The following is a 25,509-nucleotide window of genomic DNA, read 5'->3' as shown; positions in this document are numbered from 1 at the left end:
TAGTAGATTCTAGGAATAAAGACTTACTTGAGATAAAAAGGGACATTTCATAATGATAAAACAATGCATTCATGGAAAGATATAATAATTATAAATGTGTATGTGCCTAATAACAGATTTAAAAATACATAAAGTAAAAATTGGCAAAATTATAATGAAAAATAATGCCCCTCTTCTTAGCAATTGATAGAAATAGACAACAAAAAATGTAAAGGCCTGGCAAACACTATCACTACCTTAACCTAATTGCTAACACCCAACAACTACGGAATACAAATTATTTTCATGAATATATAGTACACTTCGGGTCAAGATAATGGTCTAGGTAAATGCAGTACTCATGTCCTCCACAACCACATCAAAATTACAACTAAACTACAGAACGATCATCATTGAGAATCACCTGAAATATAGCTGAATAGAAATCCTACAAGTAGGGATCTAAAGAAGTCACATCAAGACTGGTAGGAGGGGCAGAGATGCAGAATCGGCTAGTTCTACACCCACAGATAAAATTTGGGAGGGATATCTCAGCTGTGGTGGTACCCCTTGAGGAGCAAGGGGTTCCAGCCCCACACCATGCCTTCAAGACCAGGGTTCCAGTGCTGGAAAGAGAAGTCCCTAAAACTTCCAGCTGTTATCAATAGGGACTGAGGCTCAGTGAGACAGAGAGCTTCTAGAGTCCCAGGCAGTTCCTCTTAAAGGACCTGTACATGGTCTTACCCTGACTCACTACCTCTGAGCTCCAAGACTGCAATAACAGCTTGAAAAGTACCAGGGACATAGAGGGAGGAACTGAACTGTCTGGCATCAGTACAAGAGCTAGGGGGACAGCTTTTTCCTAGATAGAAGTAATGGCAGAGGCCATTGTTGCTTTGATGTGCCATACCCACAGAGCTGACAGGTGGGAACCATATTTGAGTCTCCATTAACCTAGCTCACACTGTTTTTCCCACCCTGGTGACTTCCTGAGACCTCACCTCAGCAAACTTGCAGGCCTACCCAAACTCTTTCCAGTGGCTTTTCTGTACAAATGACGTGTCTTGGCTCATACTTTAGACTCTCCTAAAAATCTCTCAAACAAGCATCGTGTACCTTCACTGTGCCTCATACCTTTTGCTATGTGGCCCCAGGCCCAGCACTAGCAGAAGCCTACTGTGGTTTGCAGCTTAGCTTCTTCTGGGAACCTCCAACTCAGCAGAGATAGCCATCTGCAGATTGCTTTGTAGCTCAAGGTGGGTGGCCCTGGACAGAACACAGGTGGCAGCTGACCTTGGCCTGCACCTAGGAAGCCCCAGAGCCAGTGCACCAGTGGACAGCTTCTGACCACGTCAACCACCAAACAACCACCTCCACAGTGACATACTCATGGGGGCACCAGGGCCCTGCTGAAGTAAGGCTTGCTCTGTGATTTTGGGCCCCTGCATGGTTGATCCTCCATGGTAGATGGTGGTTGTGGCCAATCCTTGCAGCTGATACATCTTGGGGTAAATTCCTCCTATTGATGTGCCAACAGCAATCAAGTCTCAACTACAGCAGAAGGATATACATAGCCCACACAAGGGTTAGAGGGGACATCTGGAGTGCCCAGCTTGGGTGAATGGGGAGACTGTATCACAGGGCACCTACCATATAAGACTACTCTACCAAGCCCAGGAAATGTAGCAGCTCTGCCTAATACATAGATACAAACACAGGGAGGCTGCCAAAATAAGGAGACAAAGAAACAATTTCTAAATGAAAAACAGAACAACACTCCAAAGAACTAAACAAAATGGAGACAAGTAATCTACTAGATGAAGAGTTCAAAACAATGGTTATAAAAATGCTCAATGAACTTAGGGGAAGAGTAGCTGAATTTAGAGAGAACTTCATCAGCATAAAAAAGGACATGGAAACCATTAAAAAATACACAGAAACCATAAAAAAAGAATCAGTCAGAAATAAAGAACACTAACTGAAATGAAGAATAATTTACAGGGAATCAACAGTAGAGTAGAAGAAGCTGAGAATCAAATTAGTGATTTGGGATACAAAGAAGCAAAAAACACCCAATCAGAACAGTATAAAGAAAAAATAATCCTAAAATATAAAGATACTGTAAGGTACCTCTGGGAAAACTTCATGTGTACCAACATTCGCATCATGGGGGTGGTGGAAGGTGAAGAGAGAGAGAGAGAGAGAGAGAGAGAGAGAGAGCAAAGAATCAAAATCCCATTTGAAAAATAATGACAGAAAACTGCCGTAATCTGGTGAAGGAAACAGACATACAAGTCCAGGAAGCACAAATAGTCCTACACCAAATGAAGCTAAAGAAGCATGCACCAAGACACATCATAATTAGAATGCAAAAGATTGAAGACACAGAGAGAATCTGAAAAGCATCAAGAGAAAATCAGTTAATTAGCTACAAGAGAGCTCCTTTAAGACTGTTAACTGATTTCACAACAGAAACTTTGCAGGCCAGAGGGAGTGACAATAAATATTCAAAGTGATGAAAACCAAGGCCCTACAACCAAGATTACTCTAACCAGCAAAACCATCATTTAGAATCAAAGGACAGATATAAAGCTTCCCAGATAAGAAAAGGCTAAAGGAGTTCACCACCACCAAACTAGTATTATATGAAATGTTAAAAGTTCTTCTTCAAGAAGAAGAATAAAGCCCTGGCCGGTTTGGCTCAGCGGTTAGAGCATCAGCCTGTGGTCCCGAGAGACCCGGGTTCGGTTCCCGCTAAGGGCATGTACCTCGGTTGCAGTTTGTCCCCGGCCCTGGTCGGTCGTGCGGGTGGCAGCCACTCGATGTGTCCCTTTCACATTGATGTTTCTCTCTCTCTCTCTCATCCTCTCTCTCCCTCCCACTCTACCTGAACAAAAAAATGTCCTCGGGTGAGGATAAAAAAAAAAAAAAAAAAAGAAGAAGAAGAATAAAAAATATAAACAATAAAAGGGCAATAAATATATACCAATAATTAAATCTAAAAATCAAAATAAACAAGCAGAATAGAAACAGACTCATAAATACAGAGAACTTTTTCTTGGTTGCCAGACGAGAAGGGTTTTGGGGGATGGGTGAAAAGGGGAAGTACAAATTGATAGTTACAGAATAGTCATGTAGATGTAAAGTATAGCATAGAAAATATAGTCAATAATATTCTAATAACTATGTACGGTGTCAAGTGGGTATGAGATTTATCAGGATGATCACTTAGTAAGTTATATAATGTCTAATCCCTCGGTTGTACACCTGAAACTAAATTATTCTATGTCAACTGTAATTGAATAATAAAAAGTGATTAAAAAATAAAAGCACGCAGCAGAATTTTCACTGATACAATGCCTAAGGCAAGAGAAACTAAGGAAAAAATGAACACATGGGACTACATCAAACTAAAAAGCTTCTGTACAGCAAAAGAAACAAACATCAAAATAGAAAGGGAACCCACTATATGGAAGAGCATAATTGCTAATGATACTTCAGATAAGGGGTTAATTTCCAAAATATATAGAGTACTCATACAACTCAACAAAAGGAAGACAAAGAATCCAATTAAAAAATGGGCAGGGGACCTAAAGAGACACCTCTCCAAACAGGACATACAAATGACCAAGAGACATAATGAAAAAATGCTCAATGTCACTAATTATCACAGAGATGCAAATTAAAACAACAATGAGGTATCACCTCACACCTCCAGAATGGCTGCCATCAACAAATTATCAAACAAGTGTTGGTGAGGGTGTGGAGAAAAGGGGACTCTAGTACACTGCTGGTGGGAATGCAGACTGGTGCAGCCACTATGAAAAACAATATGGTGTTACCTCAAAAAATTAAAAATTGAACTTCCATTTGACCCAGTGATTCCACGTCTAGGAATATATCCTAAGAAGCCTGAAACACCAATCAGAAAGAATATATATACCCTTATGTTCATAGCAGCACTACTTACAATCACTAAGATCTGGAAACGGCCCTAGGGTCCATCAATAGATGAGTGGATAAAAAAGCTGAGGTACATATACACAATGGAATACTATGCAGCTGTAAGAAAGAAAGATCTCTTACACTTTGAGAGGACATGGAGGGACCTGGAGAGTATTATACTAAGTGAAACAAGCCAATCGGAGAAAGACAAATACCACATGATCTCACTTATTTGTGGTACATAATGAACAAAACAAACTGATGAACAAAATAGACTCAGAGACATAGTAGTAGCGTACAGACTAAAAAACCTCAGAAAGGGGGTCAGGGGATCTGGGAGGGAAGAGATAAAGCACACGGACAACAGTGCTGGGGACGGGTGCAGGTGCAGGATCAGGAGGCGGGGGTCAATGGAAGAAAAAGGAGAAACAGTTGTAACAGAAATAAATTGATAAAATAAAAAAATAAAAGCAAAAATTTGTAAAAAATATATAACTTAAAAAATCACTAATATTTATAAATTCACATAGGTTTAAATAACAAGAAAAATCAGAAATTAGAAAATATTCCAAACTGAATAAAAAGATATGATATCAAAATTTGTGTGGTGTAGGTGAGTGCTGAGGGGGTGATTAAGAATAGTTTAAACTGCTCATATTAAAAATTAATAAAACGTCTCAAATCAGTGACCAAATTAAGGTTCCCCACCAAGAAGACAGAAAAAGAGCAAGTAAAAATAAGTAAGTAAGAGAAAAAAAAGATAAATATCAGAGCAGATATTTATGAGATAAAAACAATAGAGAAAATAGAGTCACAACTAATGTTTTGAAAAGATAAGCAAAATGGATTACCTCCAACTAAACTAGTCAAGAGCATAGTTACTAAAATCAGAATGACATAGGGGTTATTATTTCAGATTCTACAAATATTAGGAGAATAAATGGGAACATTATGGAAAAGCTTATAGCAACAAATTCATTATTAAATTAATGAGCAAATTAAAGAATACAACCTAACAAAACTATCATAAAATAAATAAAAATATGAATAGCTATTTGAGAAAATAAATCCATTATCAAAAAATCTTCACATAAAAAAGCTCTAGACCCAGATAGTTTAACTGGTGAAATCTAGCCCACATTTAAGAAGGAAATAACACTAATCGTTTTAAGAACACCACTAAAACATTAGTAGATGATTTCCCAAACAATGGTCAAAATTAGTTCTACTAACTTTTACTCCCACCATCACTATATGATCATTTCCATTGCTTCACAACTTTGCCAACCCTTAATATTGGAAAACTTTAATTCTTTTTAACCAACAATCTGGTGTGGGTAATAATATCTTTTCGTGGTTTAAATTTGTTTCACTGATTATTAATGAGGTTAGATTTTTGTATATTCCTCATGTGAATTACTACTTTTTAACTCTGCTAACTTTGTATTGGATAGCATGCATTTTATTAAATTGATTTTTAGAAGGTATTCATACTTTGTCAACTTTGTGACTTGTAAAGTCATCACTGTAATCCAGATAATGAATGTATCTGCCACTCCTAAAATTTCCTTATGCTCTTTGTAAGGCAAACTCCACACTCGCCTGCCCCATCACCAGGCAACCACTGATCTGCCTTCTGTCACTCAACATTATTTTGCATTTTTGAGAATCTGAAATAAATTGAACCAAATAAATGAATTTTTAAATTTTGTCTAATTTTTCCCGGCTCGTGTGGTTCAGTGGTACCTTGCTAAATTCATTTACCAATTCTAATAGGGGTTTTTGTTTTTTATTTTAATACATTCCTTAGGATTTCCTATATAGATGATCATGTCATCTGGGAATAAAAATAATTCATCTTCCTTTCCAATCTAGGTGTTATTTATTTATTTTTGTGTGTGTGTTATTGTACTGGCTAGGACCTAAACTACAATGTTGAATAGAAGTGATAAGAGCAGAAATTCTTGTCTCATTTTTAACCTTTGGCTTAAAACAGTCTTTCAGCCATGAAACATATTAATTGTAAGTTGTAAATACCCATTATCAGTTTTAGAAGTTTCCCTTCTATTCCCAGTTTGCTGAGAGTTCTCATCATAAATGTATATTAGACTTTCTCAGATGCTTTTTCTACATCTATCTGCCCTCTGGCTCCAACATTTTACATTTTTCCCATTGGCAAAACAGATCTATTCTCTCCCAAGGCCTCCAAAAATCTCATCCTATTATAGCATCAGCTTCAAGTCTGGATCTCATTATCTACCTCAGGTCCAGGTACAGATGGGGCTCTTTGAACACAGTCTACCTTGATCTGAAGACCAGGAACTGTAAACATAAGTTATCTAAACCCCAAAGTCTGTTCCCACTGGAAATGTGTGATGGTTCTTTGCACAGAAATTCAGTCATATATATTTTTAGAGTAAATATCTAGGTTACCAAAATGTCAGTTTCCATAATTAGTGGCCAAGCACAGACACATTACATGTAATAGAACTGGAAAGACTTGAAGCATGACTCAGAGGGAACTCGGGCAACAAGGAGTCCAGATAAGGGATCTCAAGGCCAGTTGTAGACAGCTCAGTGCTGTGCCCCAGAATGAGGAGCTAGAGCACCTTTATCTCAAGATAACTCCCCTTTATCTCAAGTCTCAATTGTTCCTAGAAATAGGGTTCACTAGGATGACAGAGATGAAAAATTAGTTAAGGGTAAGAGATCAATTATGGTATTTTTCTGATGAGGACTCTTTTTTTTTTGTCAGTTTCAAGATAAATGAAAAAACAGGATATAAATTCTACATATAAAAATCAGGGGTGTTTCTATACACTAACAATTCATTATCTGAAAAGAATAAAGAAAATGATCCCATATAAAATAGCACCCAAAACAATAAAATATTTAGGAATCAATTTTACTGAGGAGATGAATAATCTCTACACTGAAAACTACAAGACATTGATGAAAGAAACAGAAGACGACACAAATAAATGGAAAGCTATCCTGTGTTGACGAATTGGAAGAATTAATATTGTTAAAATCCATACTACTCAAAACTATCTACAGATGCAACTCAACCTCTATCAAGATTACAATGACAGTTTTTACAGTAGAAAAAACAGTCCTAAAATTTATATAAAACCACAAAAGGCCCCCAAAAGCCAAAATGATCCTAAGGAAAAAAAATACATAGCTGAGGGAATTATACTTCTTGATGTCAAATTATATTATAAAACACAGTAATTAAAACATTATGGTACTAGCATAAAGACAGACATAGAGACCTATGGAAAAAGATCTAGAGCCCAGAAATAAACATGTGTATATGTGGTCGGCTAATGTTTGGCAAGGCAGCCAGGAATACACAATGGAGAAAATTCTCTTCAAAAACTGATGTTGGGTAAACTGAATATTTACATGTAAAAGAATGAAACTAAACCCTTATCTTCCACCGCCCACAAAATTAAATTGAAATGAATTAAAGACTTAAATGTAAGACTGGAAAGCATAAAATTCCCAGAAGAAAACATAGAGAAAAAAACTTCTTAACATGAGTCTTGGCAATAAAATTTTGGATATGATGCTCAAAGCACAACAGAAGCAAAAATAAACAAGTGAGACTATATCAACCTAAAAAGCTTCTGCACAGCATAAAACAAACAAACAAAAGACAATCAATAAAATGAAAAAGCATCTATGGAATAGGAGAAAATATTTGGAAATTACATATATGATAAGGGATTAATATCCCAAATATACAACTCAGTAGCAAAAAAACCCCCAAATAATCCAATTTAGAAATAGGCAGTAAGTCCAGCTGGTATGGTTCAATGGTTGAGCATCAACCCATGCACTAAGAGGTTGCTGGTTTGATTCCCAGTCAGGACACATGCCTGAGTTGTAGGCCCGATCCCCAGTGGGGAGCATGCAGGAAGCACCCAATCAATGTTTTATCTCATTGATGTTTCTATCTCTCTCTGTCTCTCTCTCTCTCTCACTTCCTCTCTCTCTAAAATAAATAAAAAGAAAAAATAGACAGATGATCTGAAGAGACATTTTTCCAGGAGATATTCAAATGGCCAACAGGTTCTCAACTTCACAAATCATCAGGGAAATGCAAATGAAAACCACTGTGAGATATCACTTCACACTTGTTAGAATAGCTATCGAGAAGAAGACAAGTGGTAGCAAGTGTTTGACAAGGATGTGGAGAAAAGGGAACTGTTGTGCACTGTTGGTAGGGATGTAAATTGGTGCAGCCAACGTGGAAAACACGATGGAGATTCCTCAAAAATTAAAAATAGAGCTATCATATGACCCAGCAATTCTATTTCTAGGTATTTACCCAAAGGAATCAAAATACACTAACTTTTAAAGATATATGCACCCCCATGCTCATTGTGGCATTATTTACACTAACCAAATATGTAAGTAACTTAAGTATTCATTGGTAGACAAATGAATAAAGATGATATTACACACATACACATACACACATGCACACATGGAATATTACTCAATCATAAAAAAGAGTGAAATCTGGCTGGCTGGTATGGCTCAGGGGTTGAACGTTGACCCCTTTGCCGATTCGATTCCCAGTCACGGCACATGCCCAGGTTGTGGGCCAAATCCCCAGTGTGGGGCAAGTAGGAGGTGGCTGGCCAGTTGATGTTCTCTCTCATCGATATTTTTATCTCTCTCCCTCTCCCTTCCTCTCTTTCTAAAATCAATCAAGAAAAAAAAAAAAAAAAAAAAGAATAAAATCTTGCCTGGCCGATGTGGCTCAGTGGATTGAGTGTCCTCCCATGGACTCAGAGGTCTCTGTTCAATTCTTGTTCAGGGCACATGCCTGGGTTTTGGGCTCAGTCCCCAATAGGGGGTGTGCAGGAGGCAGCTGATTGATGTTTCTCTCTCACATCGATGTTTCTATCTCTCTCCCTTCTCTCTCTAAAAAATCAATACACATATTTAAAAAAAAAAAAGAATGAAATCTTGCCATTCGTGACCACATGGAGGAAACTTAAGGGCATTATGTCAGGTGAAATAAGTCAGACATTGAAAGACAAATCTCATATCATCTTACTTACAGTAAAATCTTTACACACACACACACACACACACAACCCCTCATATATACAAAGAGCAGATTGGTGATTGCCAGAGGCAAGGAATGGAGGGGTAGAATGGTGAAGGTGGTCAATAGTACAAGGTGGTGACTATAGTTAATGATACTGAATTATATATTTAAAAGTTGCGAAGAGAATAAACCTTAGTTCTTTTTTTTTTTTTTATCCTCACCCGAGGACATTTTTCCATTTTTTGTACAGACAGAGTGGGAGGGAGAGAGAGGAAGAGAGAGAGAGGGAAACATCGATGTGAAAGGGACACATCGAGTGGCTGCCACCCCACACGACCAACCAAGGCCGGGGACAAACTGCAACCGAGGTACATGCCCTTAGCAGGAACCGAACCCGGGTCTCTCCGGACTGCAGGTGGACGCTCTAACTGCTGAGCCAAACTGGCCAGGGCTAAACCTTAGTTCTTATCACTAAAAGAAGTTTGTAACTGTGTGGCAACTGATGTTAACTAAACTTATCATGATAACTTTTTGATATATTTATACATACACATATATAGTCATTTTCTTGTACAACTACAACGAATGTAATGTAATATAGCACTTATATCTCAAAAAAAAAAAAAAAAAAAAAAGAATGCCACTAGATATAGGAATCACAGGAAAATATAGTTATTTCACATGCTTCCCTTAAAGCCAATCTAAGGATACAACTGCTCCATTTTTTATTGCTTACCTACTTATTGATAATACCTTTTTACTACCACCGCTATGAATTTTTAAACTAGGCTTTTAATAGGCCAGAAAATAAACTGTATAGGCAAGCATGGAACAAAAACCCTTCAGGGAGGAAGTTTTTTAATTTTCAGAAAATGACTTTGGTCACTCTACCTTCTTCCATTTCTCCATCTAGGCATAATCACAAATCTTTATTTCTGGGGAAAAAAAACCACTCTGGCAAGAAACAAAGGAAGCCCAAGTAGCCACAGAACCAGCCTCCTGCCCAGTGGATAACAGAATGCCTCGGTGGGGGGTAAGAGGTGCTAAATAGTGACCTTGCTGGTCCCAAAGGTATGCCATGGAAACCTTGGTCATAAAAATAATCTTAAGCTTACTCCCTCCACTGAAAACATGGACCCCAAACTGGTTCTGAGGTACTGAGGCTCTTGTGCTGTTGTGGGGTTTGTGATGAAAGATCTTGCTGCTTGGCAACATACGAGTGCTCAACACACTTCTAAACAACAAAATAAAAGGTGATTGGTTCCCCTGTGGGCAACAGAATAGCACCGGTTAACCACTTACCCTTCAAATAAAAAGGAAAAGGATTTAAAAAATTATGGGGTCTGTTCCTACTACAGGCTCAAACTTCCTGATTAATTAGTTTAATTTCTTGTCTAACATTGCTAACAAATTGATAATATAACATTTGCTTCCCACTCTATCACAGCACTTTCCATTTTAATGGCAACATGCACATTTAGTTGTTTTCAGAAGCGGCTCCTGGATTTGGAAAGTCCAGGGCAGAAGAGATTCACCAAGTATACGCGCATGAAGCCGATTTTTATATGCCAGGTATTGAAAAGTAAAGGGTTCACAATCACATATTTGTTGACACATGGTTTCTGTGACTATCCGCTAACCATCCGTTTTTTCTTTGCCTGCATTCACAAGTTGGTTTCATAGAAGGCTTTATTGTAGTCGGGGAGCATTGTTTTGCATTAATTTCTATGACAAGGAACCCAAAACACATGGTGCCGAGAGTAACAAAACAGAGTTAGGGAAACAGTCATGACTTGGCACAAAGTGTGACAAGCTGTAAAAAGGGGAATGTTTCAATATCTGAAGTGGTGTTGATTTCCTATGAACAACCTTTTCTCTTCTAAACAGTATCATATTCTTTTCAAGCACATTTAGAACGCAAGTCAAGCTGTGTTTTATTTTTTATTATAATAAACACAGCCAGTTTACTGTAACAAAGACGTACTAGTGGTGATCAGTTGAAAGCCAAAGTACAACCCCATAGGCTGGGCAGGCGGTGGGGGTGGGGGCCCGGGGGCGGGTAGTCAACTGATAAAATAAAAGACCAGCCGTCTGGAAAGTTCTCTTAAAAGAACATAAAAAGGCAGTGTTTTCTTATGAAACTAACACAGAATGCCAAAATATCTAACTGGGCTCTTTTTGTTGTCACTTATGGCAATTTGCAACTAAAAATAGCAAATTCTTCAAAATATTGGGCCCTCCATAATAAAATTCAAAAATTTTTTATACTGCTTTAAATTTTAATACTATTTCTTATGTAACAGTCTTCTACATAGTAAGTGTATTTATTATGGTACTACTCAAATGATCACTTGAAAATGTTTATAATTATGCACGTACTTAGATTATTGATAAAGGGAAAATGAATAGTTCCAATAAGCAGTTACAAATACAATTTATAAAGCTTTCATGATTAAATTAAATTCCTGAATTCAAATTTATTAGGAAATAATATAAATCACCTTACCATTTCTTGAACTAATGATTTTGCAGCTTCGAGCTCTACCTTTAATTTATTTCTACCTTCAATTAACTGAAAGAGAAGATTATATTTTGATTAGAAAAACAGAACACCTGAATTCACTCCTCAAAAGAATTTAGTGAAATATATTTTGATTCAGAATATTAAAAAAATGGATCCCAGCATGATTAAAGAAAAAAAAACTAAATGTCTTATGCTAAGTGAAATAAGCCAGTCAGAGAAAGAGAAATACCATATTTCACTTATATGTGGAATCCAAAGAACAAAATCAATTAACAAACAAAATAGAAACAGACTCGTAGCTATCTGAGGGGAGGGGGGTTGGGGGGCTGGGTAAAAAAGGTGAAAGGATTAAGAAAAAATTTAAAAACATCTTATAGACAGACAACAGTATAGTCATTAACAGAGGGAAATGGGGGTTGGGGGACAGGAGAAGATAAAGTGGGGGATAAATGGTGATGGAAAGGGACATGACTTAGGGTGGTGAACACACAGTATAATACACAGGTGATATATTATAGAATTGTACACCTTAAATTTATATAATTTTATTAACCAATGTAACCCCAATAAGTGCAATTTAAAAAATTAAATGTCTCCAGATTAACATGCAATAATAATATATCATATTTTATCATATAAACAAGCAAAATATACACAGAAAATGTCAATTTATTTACAACCTTCCTCATCCTCAAAAATGTGATATCAATACATAATAAAGCAAGTCCTAGTCAATCAAAAAGAGCAATTTACTCTTTATATAGCCTCTTTCTTATTTTAGATTTTCATGCTTTATTTACGTACATATCAAGTCATATTTCATACCAATTAAAAATAGTCATGAACGCATATACTGCAGAACCACTGTACTCATGACTTACCTCAGTATTTTAAATTCACATGTAGTACATACACTGATAAAATTCAACCCTTGGTTTTGATATCCATTCAATTCAGTTAATTCAGATATTCATTAATTTAATAAACATGTAGGGGACATCTTTAGATGCCAGGCATTTTGTTTGGCTATGGAAGTATAAAAATGACCCGGAGCAGCTCCCTTCCCCTGCAGCAGCTATGGTATGGTAGGAGAACAATGTGCAGTGACTATAAAACATAACAAATGTTAAATCAAGTATCTGGGTAGTCAAAAAGCATAAAAACCCATAGAACACAGCAACCATAATTATAATAAGATATGCTATTCTGGGTATTAACTTCACAAGAGTAGTGCCATTGACAAGGGTCTTGAAGAGTATGTAGAAATTCAACAAGTGGGAGAAGGAGGAAGGTGGAGAAAACAGCCACTTAAACAGCAGCGCAAACACAGGGAAGCATGGAGTAAGGGAGGAACTGGGAAACATTTGGTGATATGAGACCCAGGTCCTTACACACAGGAATGGCAGGAAATGAAGGGAGTGGAGAGTCAGGGTGATATTAGGAGGTGCCTTACTCTCCATAATTAGGAGGGGGAGACCAAATGATGTAATGAAGAGTAATTGGTTCAAATCAAAGCTCTGCTCCTTACTAGCTGTGAGGGTTGGTTAATTCTATGCTTCAAGCTTTAGTTTTCTCATCTGTAAAATTAGGATAATAAACAGTTGTAGTGAAAGAAACTCGAGATAGCAAATATGAAAGCGCTTAGTTGTTCTTGGCATTTAAAAATCATTCAGTACATTTTGGGGCTGGTAGGAGAACAATGTGCAGTGACTATAAAACATAACAAATGTTAAATCAAATATCTGGGTAGTCAAAAAGCATCTGGGTAGTCAAAAATATCTGGGTAGGCACTTCAGCCTGATTTCATACTGAAGGTAACGGAAAACCACTGAAGGTTTGAGCACATTAGATTAGGGTATTAGATAACTGTGGAAGCTAGATTTGAAAATAAAGGAGAATGGAGACCAGAAAATGAAGAATCTATGGAAATGATGAGGGCCTCAACTAAATCTGTGTAGTGGTGTAGAAAAGGAGGATTTGAGATTAATGTTGAAAGGAAGTCTACAGACCTAGCGACCAACTAAATGTGAGATATGAGAGAGAGAGAGTAGAGGATGACCCTAGATTTGTCATTGACCCTCTGGCTAGATGGTGATGTCATTAATTTAAATGACCACAGCAGAGGCCAGATTCAAGGGGTAATGGATTCAAGTTTTGATATTTTTTTCAGCAAATATTTTTGAGGGTTGATTAGACTATAAAGAAACAACAAGAGATAGTTCCTGATTTTAAGGGAACAAATAGTCCCAAGAATGTGGAAGCACAGAGGGGTCCCTAATTACCACAGGGGATGGATAGGACTGTCAAAGAAGTCTTCCCCCTACACTGAAATTGAAGATGAGGGCCTGGCTGGGCAATTAATTCAGCTGGTTAGAGTATCATCCTGATACGCCAAGGTTGTGGGTTCAATTACAATAGGGCACATAAGAGAATCAACTAATGAATACATAAATAAGTGGAACAACAAACTGATCTGTTGTTCAGATACATTAAAAATGTATTAAATACATTAAAAAATGTACACATTAATAAATACATTAAAATACATTTTAATAAATACATTAAATAAATACATTAAAATACATTAATTTTTAATTAATGCACATATCAAGTCATATTTCATATCAATAAATACATTAAAATGTATTACATTTTTACATTAAAATGTAAATAAATACATTAAAAAAAAAGAAATTGAGCATGAGGACAGAGTTGAAATTAAGGAGGAGGTATTTAGGAAAAACCTGAAGCAGGAGAGAAAGGTTTAGAAATCACTAGTAAACAGCTGTGACAGTTATGGGAGAATCTGAGGTCAACCATAGAGAAAGGGCAAGACCAGGACCCCAAGAACAGTATTTCAGTGGGAGAGGGAGGAGGACAAGTCTCTGGCAGACATTGCTTAGGAAGGGATGAAGAGGGTGTGACAGATCAGAGGTAAGCTTTGCTGTCAAAGGCACCCATGACGTGGGGTGTAGTTCTGTCACATACAACAAAAAATTCAAGAAGCAAAAGGATCAGAAAGGATTTAGGACAATTTGTAACCTGATCAACAGGAAAACTAGCAGCAAGGGAGTGAAGACCAGCCTGGTCATTCTTTTAAATGATATTTGAAGAACAGTGAACGGCAATGGCTTTGAAAGGCGTAAGAGAGAAAAAGGCTGATGAAGGAAGGCCCAGAAGAGAATAAGGAAGAAATGGAGCCAGGCAAACAGGTGGAAGGAGGAGTCAGGGCAAAGAGGAATGTCCCTTCTTCTGATGACAAGGAGTAAAGGTAAGCTAAGCGACAGAGTAAGAGAGAGCCAAGGAGAAAAACAATCCAGGTGCCCATCATGTTCTCTGTGAATTAGGGAGCAGTGGAGGGCAATGGAGTATTGGAGTTGAGGAAAAAAGTGAAGATTGGAAGAGCTGTAGTAGGTAGTAAGAAAGGGTACTTGTGAGATTCACGTGAAATTGTAGGCAGAGGGAGGGTGCAGCTACACTCGGCTAAAACCTATGTTTGCAATGTCACCAAAGGCAAGGATTGGGTTGTCTCTGGTAGCACAGGGCAGTCCCCGAGCAGGGCTTTGGAGAACTGGGGACTGGCTAGAGGAGAGCCCCAGAAGAGGTGAGGAGCGTAGTTGAAGGGGTGGGAGTTTGACTGCAGATTTAGAGAAAATACAGTAATGAGAGGGGTGGAAGGAAAGGAAAGATTCTGTTGATTCGTCCTACCTTGGCCTGAAAACAAGTGCCATCGAGTTTCAATTACTAGCAAACACCAAGGCCATTAGCCCCAATCCTGCCTGTCTCCTCGGGTCTCTCCTCCTCAATGATCTCTCTGTTGTTCTTTACCCTCATTCTCCTTTCCGTTGACATCATTTAAAAATACTCTGTCAACCCCATGTTGCCCTCTAAGGGCTTCCTACCTCTCCCTGGCCATCCAAAGCCAAAGTCCAAGAGAGTGTCCCGCTCACTGTCTCCACCTCTGCATGCACCCCACTTCCCAACGGCTTCCACCGTCCCAGTACAATGGCTTTTTTGATCTGACCAGGGTCATTTTGTTACCAAAGCTAAATTGTCTATTCTTTCCTTTTAGCCTTTAGCACACCTGGCCTCTATGAAACATTTGACACACTGTGAGTGCTTCCTTTCTTTTTGAGACTTTCTTGATGGCTTCTGAAATGCCCTCTCCTGCTTCCTCCCACTCTACCATCCTGTTCCCATCTTCCCCTGATGCTATCAAGCCATAACTACTTCCTCTCCTCTACCTCTCCACCTCCAACCTTATCAATGACCAGAGCCATTGCTGCCTAGTCTTCTTTCGAGTGCATCCCTTCCCATCATCCTCAATGTCACGATCCTCGTTCTGTTTCAGGACTTTATAGTTTCCATGGTTTATCCAAATAACTTCTTAACCCATCTCTCTGGCTCCAGATTTTCCTCCTTCCCATTTGTTTTCTTTAGGAAACACGAATCAGATCCTGCCCCCATGTTCAGAGCACCCAATACACTCAGGAGGTCACTCAGACCTCTTGGACTGAATAATAACCCTCTGCCATGTAGGCTGCAGCTCAACACCCCTTAATCTCAGGAACCCCTTAGCTCCGGCAAATCACACACATTTTCCTTTTGCATATGTCACACCCTGCACACCTCCCTTCATTCTTTCCTGGAACTCTAACCTCTCTTTTAGGAGTTAGCTCAGTGTCCTTCCTTCGATCTTCCCTGACCCCTTACACCGGGCTGGGCCAGCTCACTGTGGCTCTATGCTGCCTGTGTCCTAAAGCTGATCACATCCTGGGCTGTAATCTCGGTCACCCCTGACTGTTGGTCTGTCTCCCTCCCAGAAAAAATTCTCAATGTGGCCACAGCTGGAATACAGATTCAGCTGTTATTAGATTATTGGAACTAAAACAAAAAAGCTATTGAATCCCATCATTGATGGTTCTTAGCCCAGACTGATGGCAAGAGGTCAACTTACCCAAGTTCAGTCCCATTTCAACTTGCTTTTAACTACATCCTTGGCTAAAAAGGGAACATTTGACTTATCCAGAGGCTTCTGGGTTGCCCTTTCCATTCTCCCATTTCCTGCTTCCCCATTCTCCATTCCCCAGATTTCTCCTCTTCCTGCCCCCGTACAAACTCTTATCACATGGTCTCACCAGATTCCTTCCTCATTCTCTAGTTATACCAGATCACAAACAGGTCCACGCATTATATACTCACACTCTATACCCAGCTCTTCTACCCTCTTACCTATTTGGAAAAATCAGCTCAAATAAAAGACAGTGAGATAGGTGAGGAACTGTTTGAGAACCCTTCACAGAACCTTCCAGGTATAGCCAGGCATCACTTCTCTATGTACAGACTTCTAGTATAGTCCTTATCACATTACCCTATAAAACTAGTCTCTCCCTCTAGACTTGATTTCCTCCACAGGAGGCTGTGTGTGTGTGTGTGTGTGTGTGTGTGTGTGTGAAATATGTATATAGTATCTCTGCAGTAGCACATGACAATAAAGGCACTTGGTAAACACTGATAAATGAATTGATTCAGTGGAGAATATTGGAAATACACCAGTAAACATCAGTGCTCATTTGCTCAACAACTCCCGATGTGCTTTCTAAATGACCAAACATGTTCACATACGTTTCTCATTCTACCCACACTGTAAATTCCTGAAATTCATGAAATTTACAGATGGAAAAGTAGATTCACATACCCAAGTTATTCAAAAGACACCTAAAGACTTCCAATAACTAAAACAAGTATCAGTTTTTAAATTTAAGTTTTAAAAACTTAAAATTAAATAGAATTAAAAATTCAGTTCCTCAGTTCCACTAGACACAATTAAAGTGTTCAGTGGCCACACGTGGCTAGTGGCTACCACTGGGCATTGCAGACTTAGATAGCTGAGGCAGTAATTATTTGAAATATTTAAGCTCACACAGGAATAGCCAGCCTCTCCCACGGTTTGTTTCTTTCTAAGGGGAGGTTTAATGGTAAGATTTATTTATTTATTCATTGAGTTATTTTTAATTTTTCTTTTGAGAATTTTTATAAGCATTTATTTGAGCAAAACTGAGGACCATGTAGGGAAGCAAGATATCAAATGCTCCCAATGATGAGATTTTTTGCTTTAATTTCTTATATTCCTCACAAGGAAGAGTAAGCTTACACAACTCATCTCTACCAGTGACAGAGAGACTGAATATCTTTGGAAAATTTAAATGAACTGTGATGATTTCCTTGTAGATTCTTAAGTGAAACTGACAAGCTGAGTTTTTATTTCTAACCTACGAGTTTGACACCAAGATTAGACTGGTCTGTGCACAGACTCTGCTGTCTTGTAAGAACAGGATTTGCCATGACCGCTGCAAACAGCGTGAGGCACGAGGACCGGAAATCACTCTCTTAACATCTATGATAGATTCAGTTCTCATAGAACATCTCCCAAATCAGAACCATCAGGGTAACTATGTCTTTAAGATACAGTTCTTAGAAGTAATTTTGCCTGAAACATAAGAATTCCCTAAACTGCAAAATCAGGTTAAAATCTGTACCTAACCTGAGGCCCATGTAGTGACTGAGACCTGGAAATATGGCTGGTGTGACCGAAGGACTGACTTTTTAATTTTATCTAATTTTTATTTATTTTTATTTAGAAACTGATACTCCATTCAGTTCGTCGAACGCATGTGTGTTTATTCGGAATAATTCAGGGAGATAAACCCACTTTTTCATCTGTAAGTTCTGTGAATGTTATGAACTCTAAACACATTCTCATTCTATGGCTCCAAGAGCATTGGTAAGTGTGCCATGGCCGGCGCTCCTCACGGGGACTGTGCTGGAGGCGGAGACTGTGTGGTCTCTGCCCATGGAGCCTCCAGTGCGGCAGGGGAGACGTGACCCTCACAGGAAAGGGTTTCGAGGGCTGCAATGGGGGTGATACTTTGGGCTAAGAAAGCACAAAGCAGGAGCATCTGACCTGGATCGTGCTGCACTGAATGCACTAGGAAATCTTGATCTTCATGAAACCAAAATAATTCCCTGTCCTAAATGCAAATTTTCTGGATAACGTAAGCCCAGTTCATTCATAGACAGAAAAATGAACACAAACCAACATCTGACCTGAGATCATGACGGCTGCTCTGAACAATACAATGTTTCCACACGCACATCTCTGTCCTCCCTGTGTCAGGAAGTTTTCAATTCCTTGCAATCAACAAGATGGACACTCAGCCCAAATAAAAGAAGTATCTCTACATTAATTCTGCATCAAGACAAAACCCTTATTCATAACTAGAGACCCTATCCAAATAATGAGAAATATAGACATCGGCTTGACATCACAGGACAAGTGGGACACGCATTATTTCACCAGTTGGGGTGATATTTTAATTTCAGAGTCATTCATCAATGTAAAAAAGTTACAGTACCTTTTGCATGGTTTTATGATTCTTTTCTACCACCTCTTTCAGGTTTGTAATTTCATCTTCTGTAAACAAAAGGAGAGAGAGAGACCAACCATGAAATTACAAGCTTATGCCCTGTATTCAAACGGCCTGCTCCCGGGCAGGCTGTATACCACTGGCACGCCTAGCAGGACTGTGACCTTCACAACTGCCCTTGACATTTACAGCCTTCTTCCTGCTGTTCGGACGGCCGGTCAGAGAGAGATTAAGACTAAGTTCAAGATCCAAGTGTGGCCGAGGGCTGAAAGCTTTTCATCAATACTCGCAGTGGACACTGTTGCTGTTCGTCATAGCCTATACAAAGTGCTTCAGCAGGTGGTACTTTTTGACTCGGTCAGAACCACCAAAACCTAAAAAAACACTATTATACCATATCAGAAGAGAAGCAAAACTACACTGGGGTTCACAGTATAATTGTATATTCAAACGATATTGTAATAGAAATGATTTTATCAATATTTTATGAATTTTTAATTGCTTACTCATTAAGGGCAACATTATGTAATTACAAAGATAACAGAAGTGAAAAAATACTTCAAGCAATCTAACTTTGGAGATTAAAATGAAACTTTTACCAGTGTTTATGGTATGTAAAAAAGGGGGGTACAAGTATACAAATGAAAATGTATACTTAAAATCTGTACCAAAAATGGAAGACAGTTAAGCAGTAAGTCGGAGCCTATTTTCCTGAAGGGCTAACTGTTTCTCCACAAAGCATTCTCCCAATATATATTTCTGAGTATTTAAATGTTACACATTTTACATGACTAATTAAGCATAAGAAACCGAAATTGGCAAAAGTTTCTATCTGTTTATGACATTTCTAAGTAAAATAGAGCATTGATTAGCACATTTTTTTCAAAGCTCAGTGCTTGGCTTGAAAAAAAATTAAAAAGTTCTGAGTTAAAATGACAAGGCTCAGGAGTATAATTATAATATTTATATATATATTCTCTGTCTCAAGCAAGGAATGCCATTTGAAATGAAAACCAGAGATGGCTATCAAATTGATCTTTGAAACGTAAATTACCAGACAAATATATGTTTGGAAAAGACAAATAGAGCTACAAATTTTATGAAGTGCCTAATGTATAGATTTTCCTCAAAAATGATTTTGAAATGTTACCTAATGCTGTATTTTCTTTTAGATTGAGTTGGATTTCTTCTTCGAGTTCTGAAACGACTTGAAGTAGTCTCTCATTTTCCAACTTGTACTCCAAAGTTTCCTTTTCTGGAGTTGTTTTTGCAAGGCCGTTCTCTATGGTGGCCAGAGAGTCCTGAAAGATGGGGCATTCCATATTCCTAAGCAGGGAGCCAAGGATTTAAATATGCAGCACAAGACAAGACAGATACAGAAGAGCTATCATATAATTTTCTGAATTCTATTACACACTTATAATATGAATAGCAAAAAGGAAGGGGATTAAATAGAGCTTGCTGGAAGAAAGGCGGCAGTACATTCTGTACAAAGACCACAGCACATGGGGACATTTTATTGACAGGAATAATGCATATCATACTGTTTGTGTGCCCTCATCATTCAGGTCAATTCATTATGGAGGCTATGTCCGGGGAGGCAGCTGGGGCCCCTCCACCCACATTTCCCCCTGTGTGTGTCTGAAGTGCTGTCCTCCTGTAACTAGGCAGGCTGGGGAGACCATGGACGGGCATCGGCAGGGGGTAGCAAAGTGCACCGTTAAGGAGGGGGGCTTGTTGCCTTTGTGGCATTTCCCAGTGTCAGCGCTGCCAGTGTCATGAGGAGCACATCACATGTCAAAGTGGTGACGTTTTCAGGCTGGGAGCCGCATGGAGTCCATCAGGCACACGGATATCTACACAGTTGGTTTTCTGCTTGGTGGAGGAGCCACCCAGAGGCAATTCATATTCTGAACATTAACATGGCTTTGCATGCCTGTCACACTGGGCCGTGCAGGCGTTTAATGCTATTGAAGACCTCAGTTTAAATCTTTATGCAAACAGCGATTACCTTGTAAGAAGGTTTCAGGATAACTTACAACAAAAGACTTTAAAGTTATAGTTTTAGTAAAGCAAACTCATTTACATTTTTATTATGTGAGTCTTTTGTTTAAATCTTGCCATGTCCATTATGGGAGAGGCTTTTTCTTACGCAATGGAAGCTTATTGGGACAGCTACTCTTCTTTTCTTCTTCTTCTTCTTGTCTGCTTCAAAGCTATTGAAAACATCTGAATATACTTGCTTATGGCTGTCTACATTTTACTGCCACACATTATTTGAAAAATGAAGATGTAATGCACTGGGGAAGCGGGTGCAGAACTTTATGCTTCATGATGGTAAACTATCAAGCTGATTATGCCATCTCAAAATATTAAACAGTATGCCTAAAAGTCATTATATTAGACTAAAAGAGATAGAGGGTTCCATATGCCTCACTTCAAAACTGATAGACACTAGACATACTTTTGAACTTTAAAGTAATCTTTAGATGAAGTATAACTTATTCTTAGTATAGCAATGTCATGGCTGCAAATACACGAGAACGAAGTTTCCCCTCAAAAACCAAATCATGCCTCCCAACATGCTGCTTTCCTTCTGGAATTGTATCTTTTATTTAACTTTAGAGATACCTGGAAGTAAATTATTAAAATATTTTTCTCTGTGATCACAATGGCCTACAAGAAATAAATAAGTGGCTAGAATATTTTGTATAACATTAATAATTCCTTAAAAATCAAGTGACTTAGTAATGTAGTTATGCCAGAGTTAATATTTAAAATAATGTTGTCAAATTTTGCACTAAGCCCAATTACAAATCTTCACAAATTTGATTCACCATTTCATTTAAATTCTTTGAGCAACATTCATTCTTAATTAACATATCTAATAGTCAATAAACAACACTGTTTTCTTACTAGAGGAGGAATCCAGTTATTAATTTCTTGTCCCACATGGTTAAATTTGAAATTATTACAAAATATATTTATAGACTACAAAGGCTTTTAAATAACCAAGCAACAAACAATATTTGCCTGAATAGACCTAGGATTCCACTTTCTAACAGTGGCAGAATATGAATATCCACAGTGGATTACATCAGCACTGTTACTATAAACTAAACAAGAACTGTTTGAATTAATCAGGTGAAGTGTGAAATTAGTAACTGGCAGCAGCTAATACCTAAATTTGTTTTCTAAAAACCTCATATAAAAGCAGGAAACAAGGATAATACATTTAACTCAAAGATTTTTTTCTCCACAGAGCCATCTACAGCGCTGGTTCTTGTGAGGTTAACCTTTAGCTCTGTCCCCACCATCTGTCAGCTGTAGGAACTGCAAGTAATTAACTATTCAGGCTCCCACAGCAATGAGGACACTCATTAGCAAAATGAACAAAGGGATAGTTCTGGGCTGCTACGGTCATCTGTTACACTCTGAGTGGCAGGTTTTGTAATGGTGTTCCTTCTACCATCTGCCCACATCACTAGTTCTGACTTACTTAAATCATGAGACTTCTTTAAAATATACTGCATTAATAAAGTGAGGTTAGGAAGATCATTAAATGATGGTTAACTAGATGTTGCTAATTTAAAGCCACATTATAGTTAATGAAAAATTATGTGTGATTCATGACCATCCTGTAACTTTAAGTTTATAAAGAAATGTGCCAATTTAAAGTTTTTCTATCATGTGCAAACTAGGACTTCAGGTGGTGGCTTATGTGCTATTTCGCGTGTAAACAGTCGCAAGATATGCAGATTCACTGTTCCCAGGTCTTTGAATTTCAAAATGTTCTTGAAATAATTATTTCTGAAAACTGGTACACTCTAGAGCCTTGCTACTCGAAGTGTGGTCCACAGACCAGGAGCAGAAGTGTGACCTGGGAGCTTATTGGAAATGCAGAATCTCAGGCCCCAGCTCAGCTGCAGGTGACCCACACGCACAATCGAGTGTGAGAAGTACTGTTCAGAGCTCTGCGTGTGCCTTCCCAGCAGGCTCCCTTCTGCCATATTGGTGTCTCAATTCTGCAGGCTCCATGTACACTACTTGAACATCTCAATTTGATGCTGGGGGCGGAGTAGGGTTCGGGTGCATGCCCTGGCTGCATGGCAGTCACAGAGCAAAGCAGGTGCTTTCCCAGTGAGTGACAACCAGGAAAGTGGCATGCTGGGGCAGTGAAGCCCTGCAGAGCTGCCGCTCTTGAATGGCAGCTCTGTTTCAGAACTGCCTGCGACCAGCAGTTATGTTCACCTGTGAAAGGGGTATGTGAGTGATGGTTGCACAGCTCATGCATGTTGGGGTAAGAAAGGAAAAGCAAAAGTCTTTTGAAAAGAACAGCTCTAACCACAGTTAAAACACACATGCGTGTGCACACGTGCCCTTGCACATGCGCACATACTCTGACAAGCTAGCTTGCTGTAGCAGTTCTCAGGGGGATTTATCAGCACACAACACAGCAACCTGATGGCTACAGTGGCATGCAGTTAGGCCCCAGTGATTTCCTACAGTACTAAACCTGAAGAGCAGCTCAGTCTTTGAATGAAGTTGCTTTCAGGGAAATTCAACATTAAGGATGTGTGACCTGGAGAGACGAGCCTTCTCTATGTAACTTGAAGAGCTCCCTTTTCTGGATTCCATTTTGTTATAAATGTAATTTAAACCAGCTATTTATTAAACTTTCACTTTTCTATCACATTCTTTTCAGATTTCTCGCAAAAAACACTGCTGGAGAGATATTAAGACTACTTATTAGCTGTAAAGCTATTTATGTGATTTGACTATCAGTAAGAATTAACTAGAGTGTTACCCTATTGTTCGTTCAATTTATTTATTTCAAACATTTCAATGGCTACTTTGGAACTTTCTAATTGTTTCTTTAAATTCTGTTTTCCAATTCTATTCTCAAATACTTGGCATCTCACACTTTTTTATACCACTAGAGGGAGCAGGTGCTTAGGATGAAATTTCCAATAAAAAGACTATCTCATCTAGACTGTAAGTAGCATGGAGTTTTAGGTTTTAGCTTCTTTTTAGAGGATGAAAGAAATTATTTTCCCAGGGATTTGTTTTCTGTGATGCATGATTTGCTTTCATGGCATTTATTCCTCACTCTTGAAATGCACGCTGGGCCGGTGCTGGGCGCTGCCCTCAACCCAGGCAGCAGAGCAGGGCCATGTGCTTGGTCCGGGTCCTGAGAAGCTAAGAGCAACGCATAGCCCCAGTTCATCAGATTCCTGTCATCTTCTTCAAATCTTAGGGTGTTTATAGAAAAACTGATGTGGTCTCCTTAGGGAACAATTACAGTGGAACAACCGGGGTCTCTGGGATGCCAACCCGAGGTGAGCAAGGAGGAAACTCCCATTTCCTGTCTTCCTCACCAAGCCACTGCCATCCTTACCCAGGACAGCCAGACAGACCAGGTAACCTCTTGAGAGTACTTAGAGACGTAAACACTCCAAGTAACACCTCATGTTTCAGTGTAACGAGCTCAATTACCGACTTGGGACGTTATCAACGGTCCGGAGGCCTGTTCAGTGCATTTCATGGGATGTAAACCAGAAGGTCATAAAAATGTATGTGTTTCCTCATAATAATAACTAGAATTTATGTGCTTATCTTTGTTCAAAGAACTCAGAGCAGTCACATCCAGTACAACAGGTATCCTTCTCATAATCCTGAGCCAGGCGGCTCTCACTTTCCAGTTCACAAATGGAAAATAAGTGGATCAAAATGGCCTTAACAATTTATGCTGCATTTCTTTGGCCAAGGCACAATTAAAGGCCAAAGCTAGAACAGTTTTTTAGCCTTTTAAATAAAATAATTTTACCCCCAAAATAAAAGTAATATAGACCCAGGAAACGGTTCAAAAAGTAAATGAAAAAACTGGATGTGCCTTCTCCTCCAAGGCAATCAGAACACATGAGAAGATAATATTCAATTTTATTACATTTAGGTTAATAATTTAATGCTACATCGCTTAGAAGATGATCCATTTTTTTGCTTTTAGAACATAAATAATTCCCATATATTAAACAAAGCAAACACTCCTTCACCAGTTAGTAAATAAAGTTCTTCAGAATGGTGCACACTCAATTCCTTGTCTCTTCTAACTTCCAAGTTTTAAGTGTGGGATTTAGAATAACCATAAATTGCACATACAGGGACGAGCAACCCACAAGTGTTTCTTCCTAGTTTTAACAATTTGATTTATAACTTCTCATATTTTATGCATGTGCCAATATTTACATTATAATATAAATAGGCATTATAATAATATAATCATATATACACATATATTTGCATATCTGTATATATAAAATAACCTCTGATTCTTACTGTAGAGCATAGAGCTCTGATTCCTTCTGTGGGTTGTAGACTCAGCTGGACCTCAGATTCATATGCCACCTTTACCACTGACTAGCTGTGTGCCTAGGGAGAAGTCACTCAACCACCCTGTCTCTGCTTCTTCATTGGTAAATTGAGCTGTGAGATAAGAAGAGGTACCACTTTTCCCCTTGCATATTCTTGCCTCCTTTGTCAAATATTAATTGACCATAAAGATGTGG

At 38.5% G+C, this 25,509-nt stretch overlaps 1 protein-coding gene across 1 annotated transcript in view; it reads right to left on the bottom strand.

Annotated features, from left to right (window-relative positions):
* The window catches only part of CUNH10orf67 (chromosome unknown C10orf67 homolog), a 118,528-nt gene that overhangs the window by 48,039 nt on the left and 44,980 nt on the right, over window positions 1–25,509 (bottom strand). Inside the window, exons 6-8 of the mRNA XM_036270082.1 lie at window positions 20,094–20,244; window positions 18,932–18,990; window positions 11,499–11,564 (exon numbers count right to left, since the gene is read on the bottom strand). Of these exons, the coding sequence (XP_036125975.1) occupies window positions 11,499–11,564; window positions 18,932–18,990; window positions 20,094–20,244 (276 nt within the window). The remainder of the gene's footprint in view (window positions 1–11,498; window positions 11,565–18,931; window positions 18,991–20,093; window positions 20,245–25,509) is intronic.

This window comes from Molossus molossus, unplaced genomic scaffold (assembly GCF_014108415.1).
Source record: "Molossus molossus isolate mMolMol1 unplaced genomic scaffold, mMolMol1.p scaffold_m16_p_1, whole genome shotgun sequence".
In the NCBI taxonomy this organism is placed as follows: Eukaryota; Metazoa; Chordata; class Mammalia; order Chiroptera; family Molossidae; genus Molossus; species Molossus molossus.
This window is presented reverse-complemented; position numbering and strand designations above follow the sequence as displayed.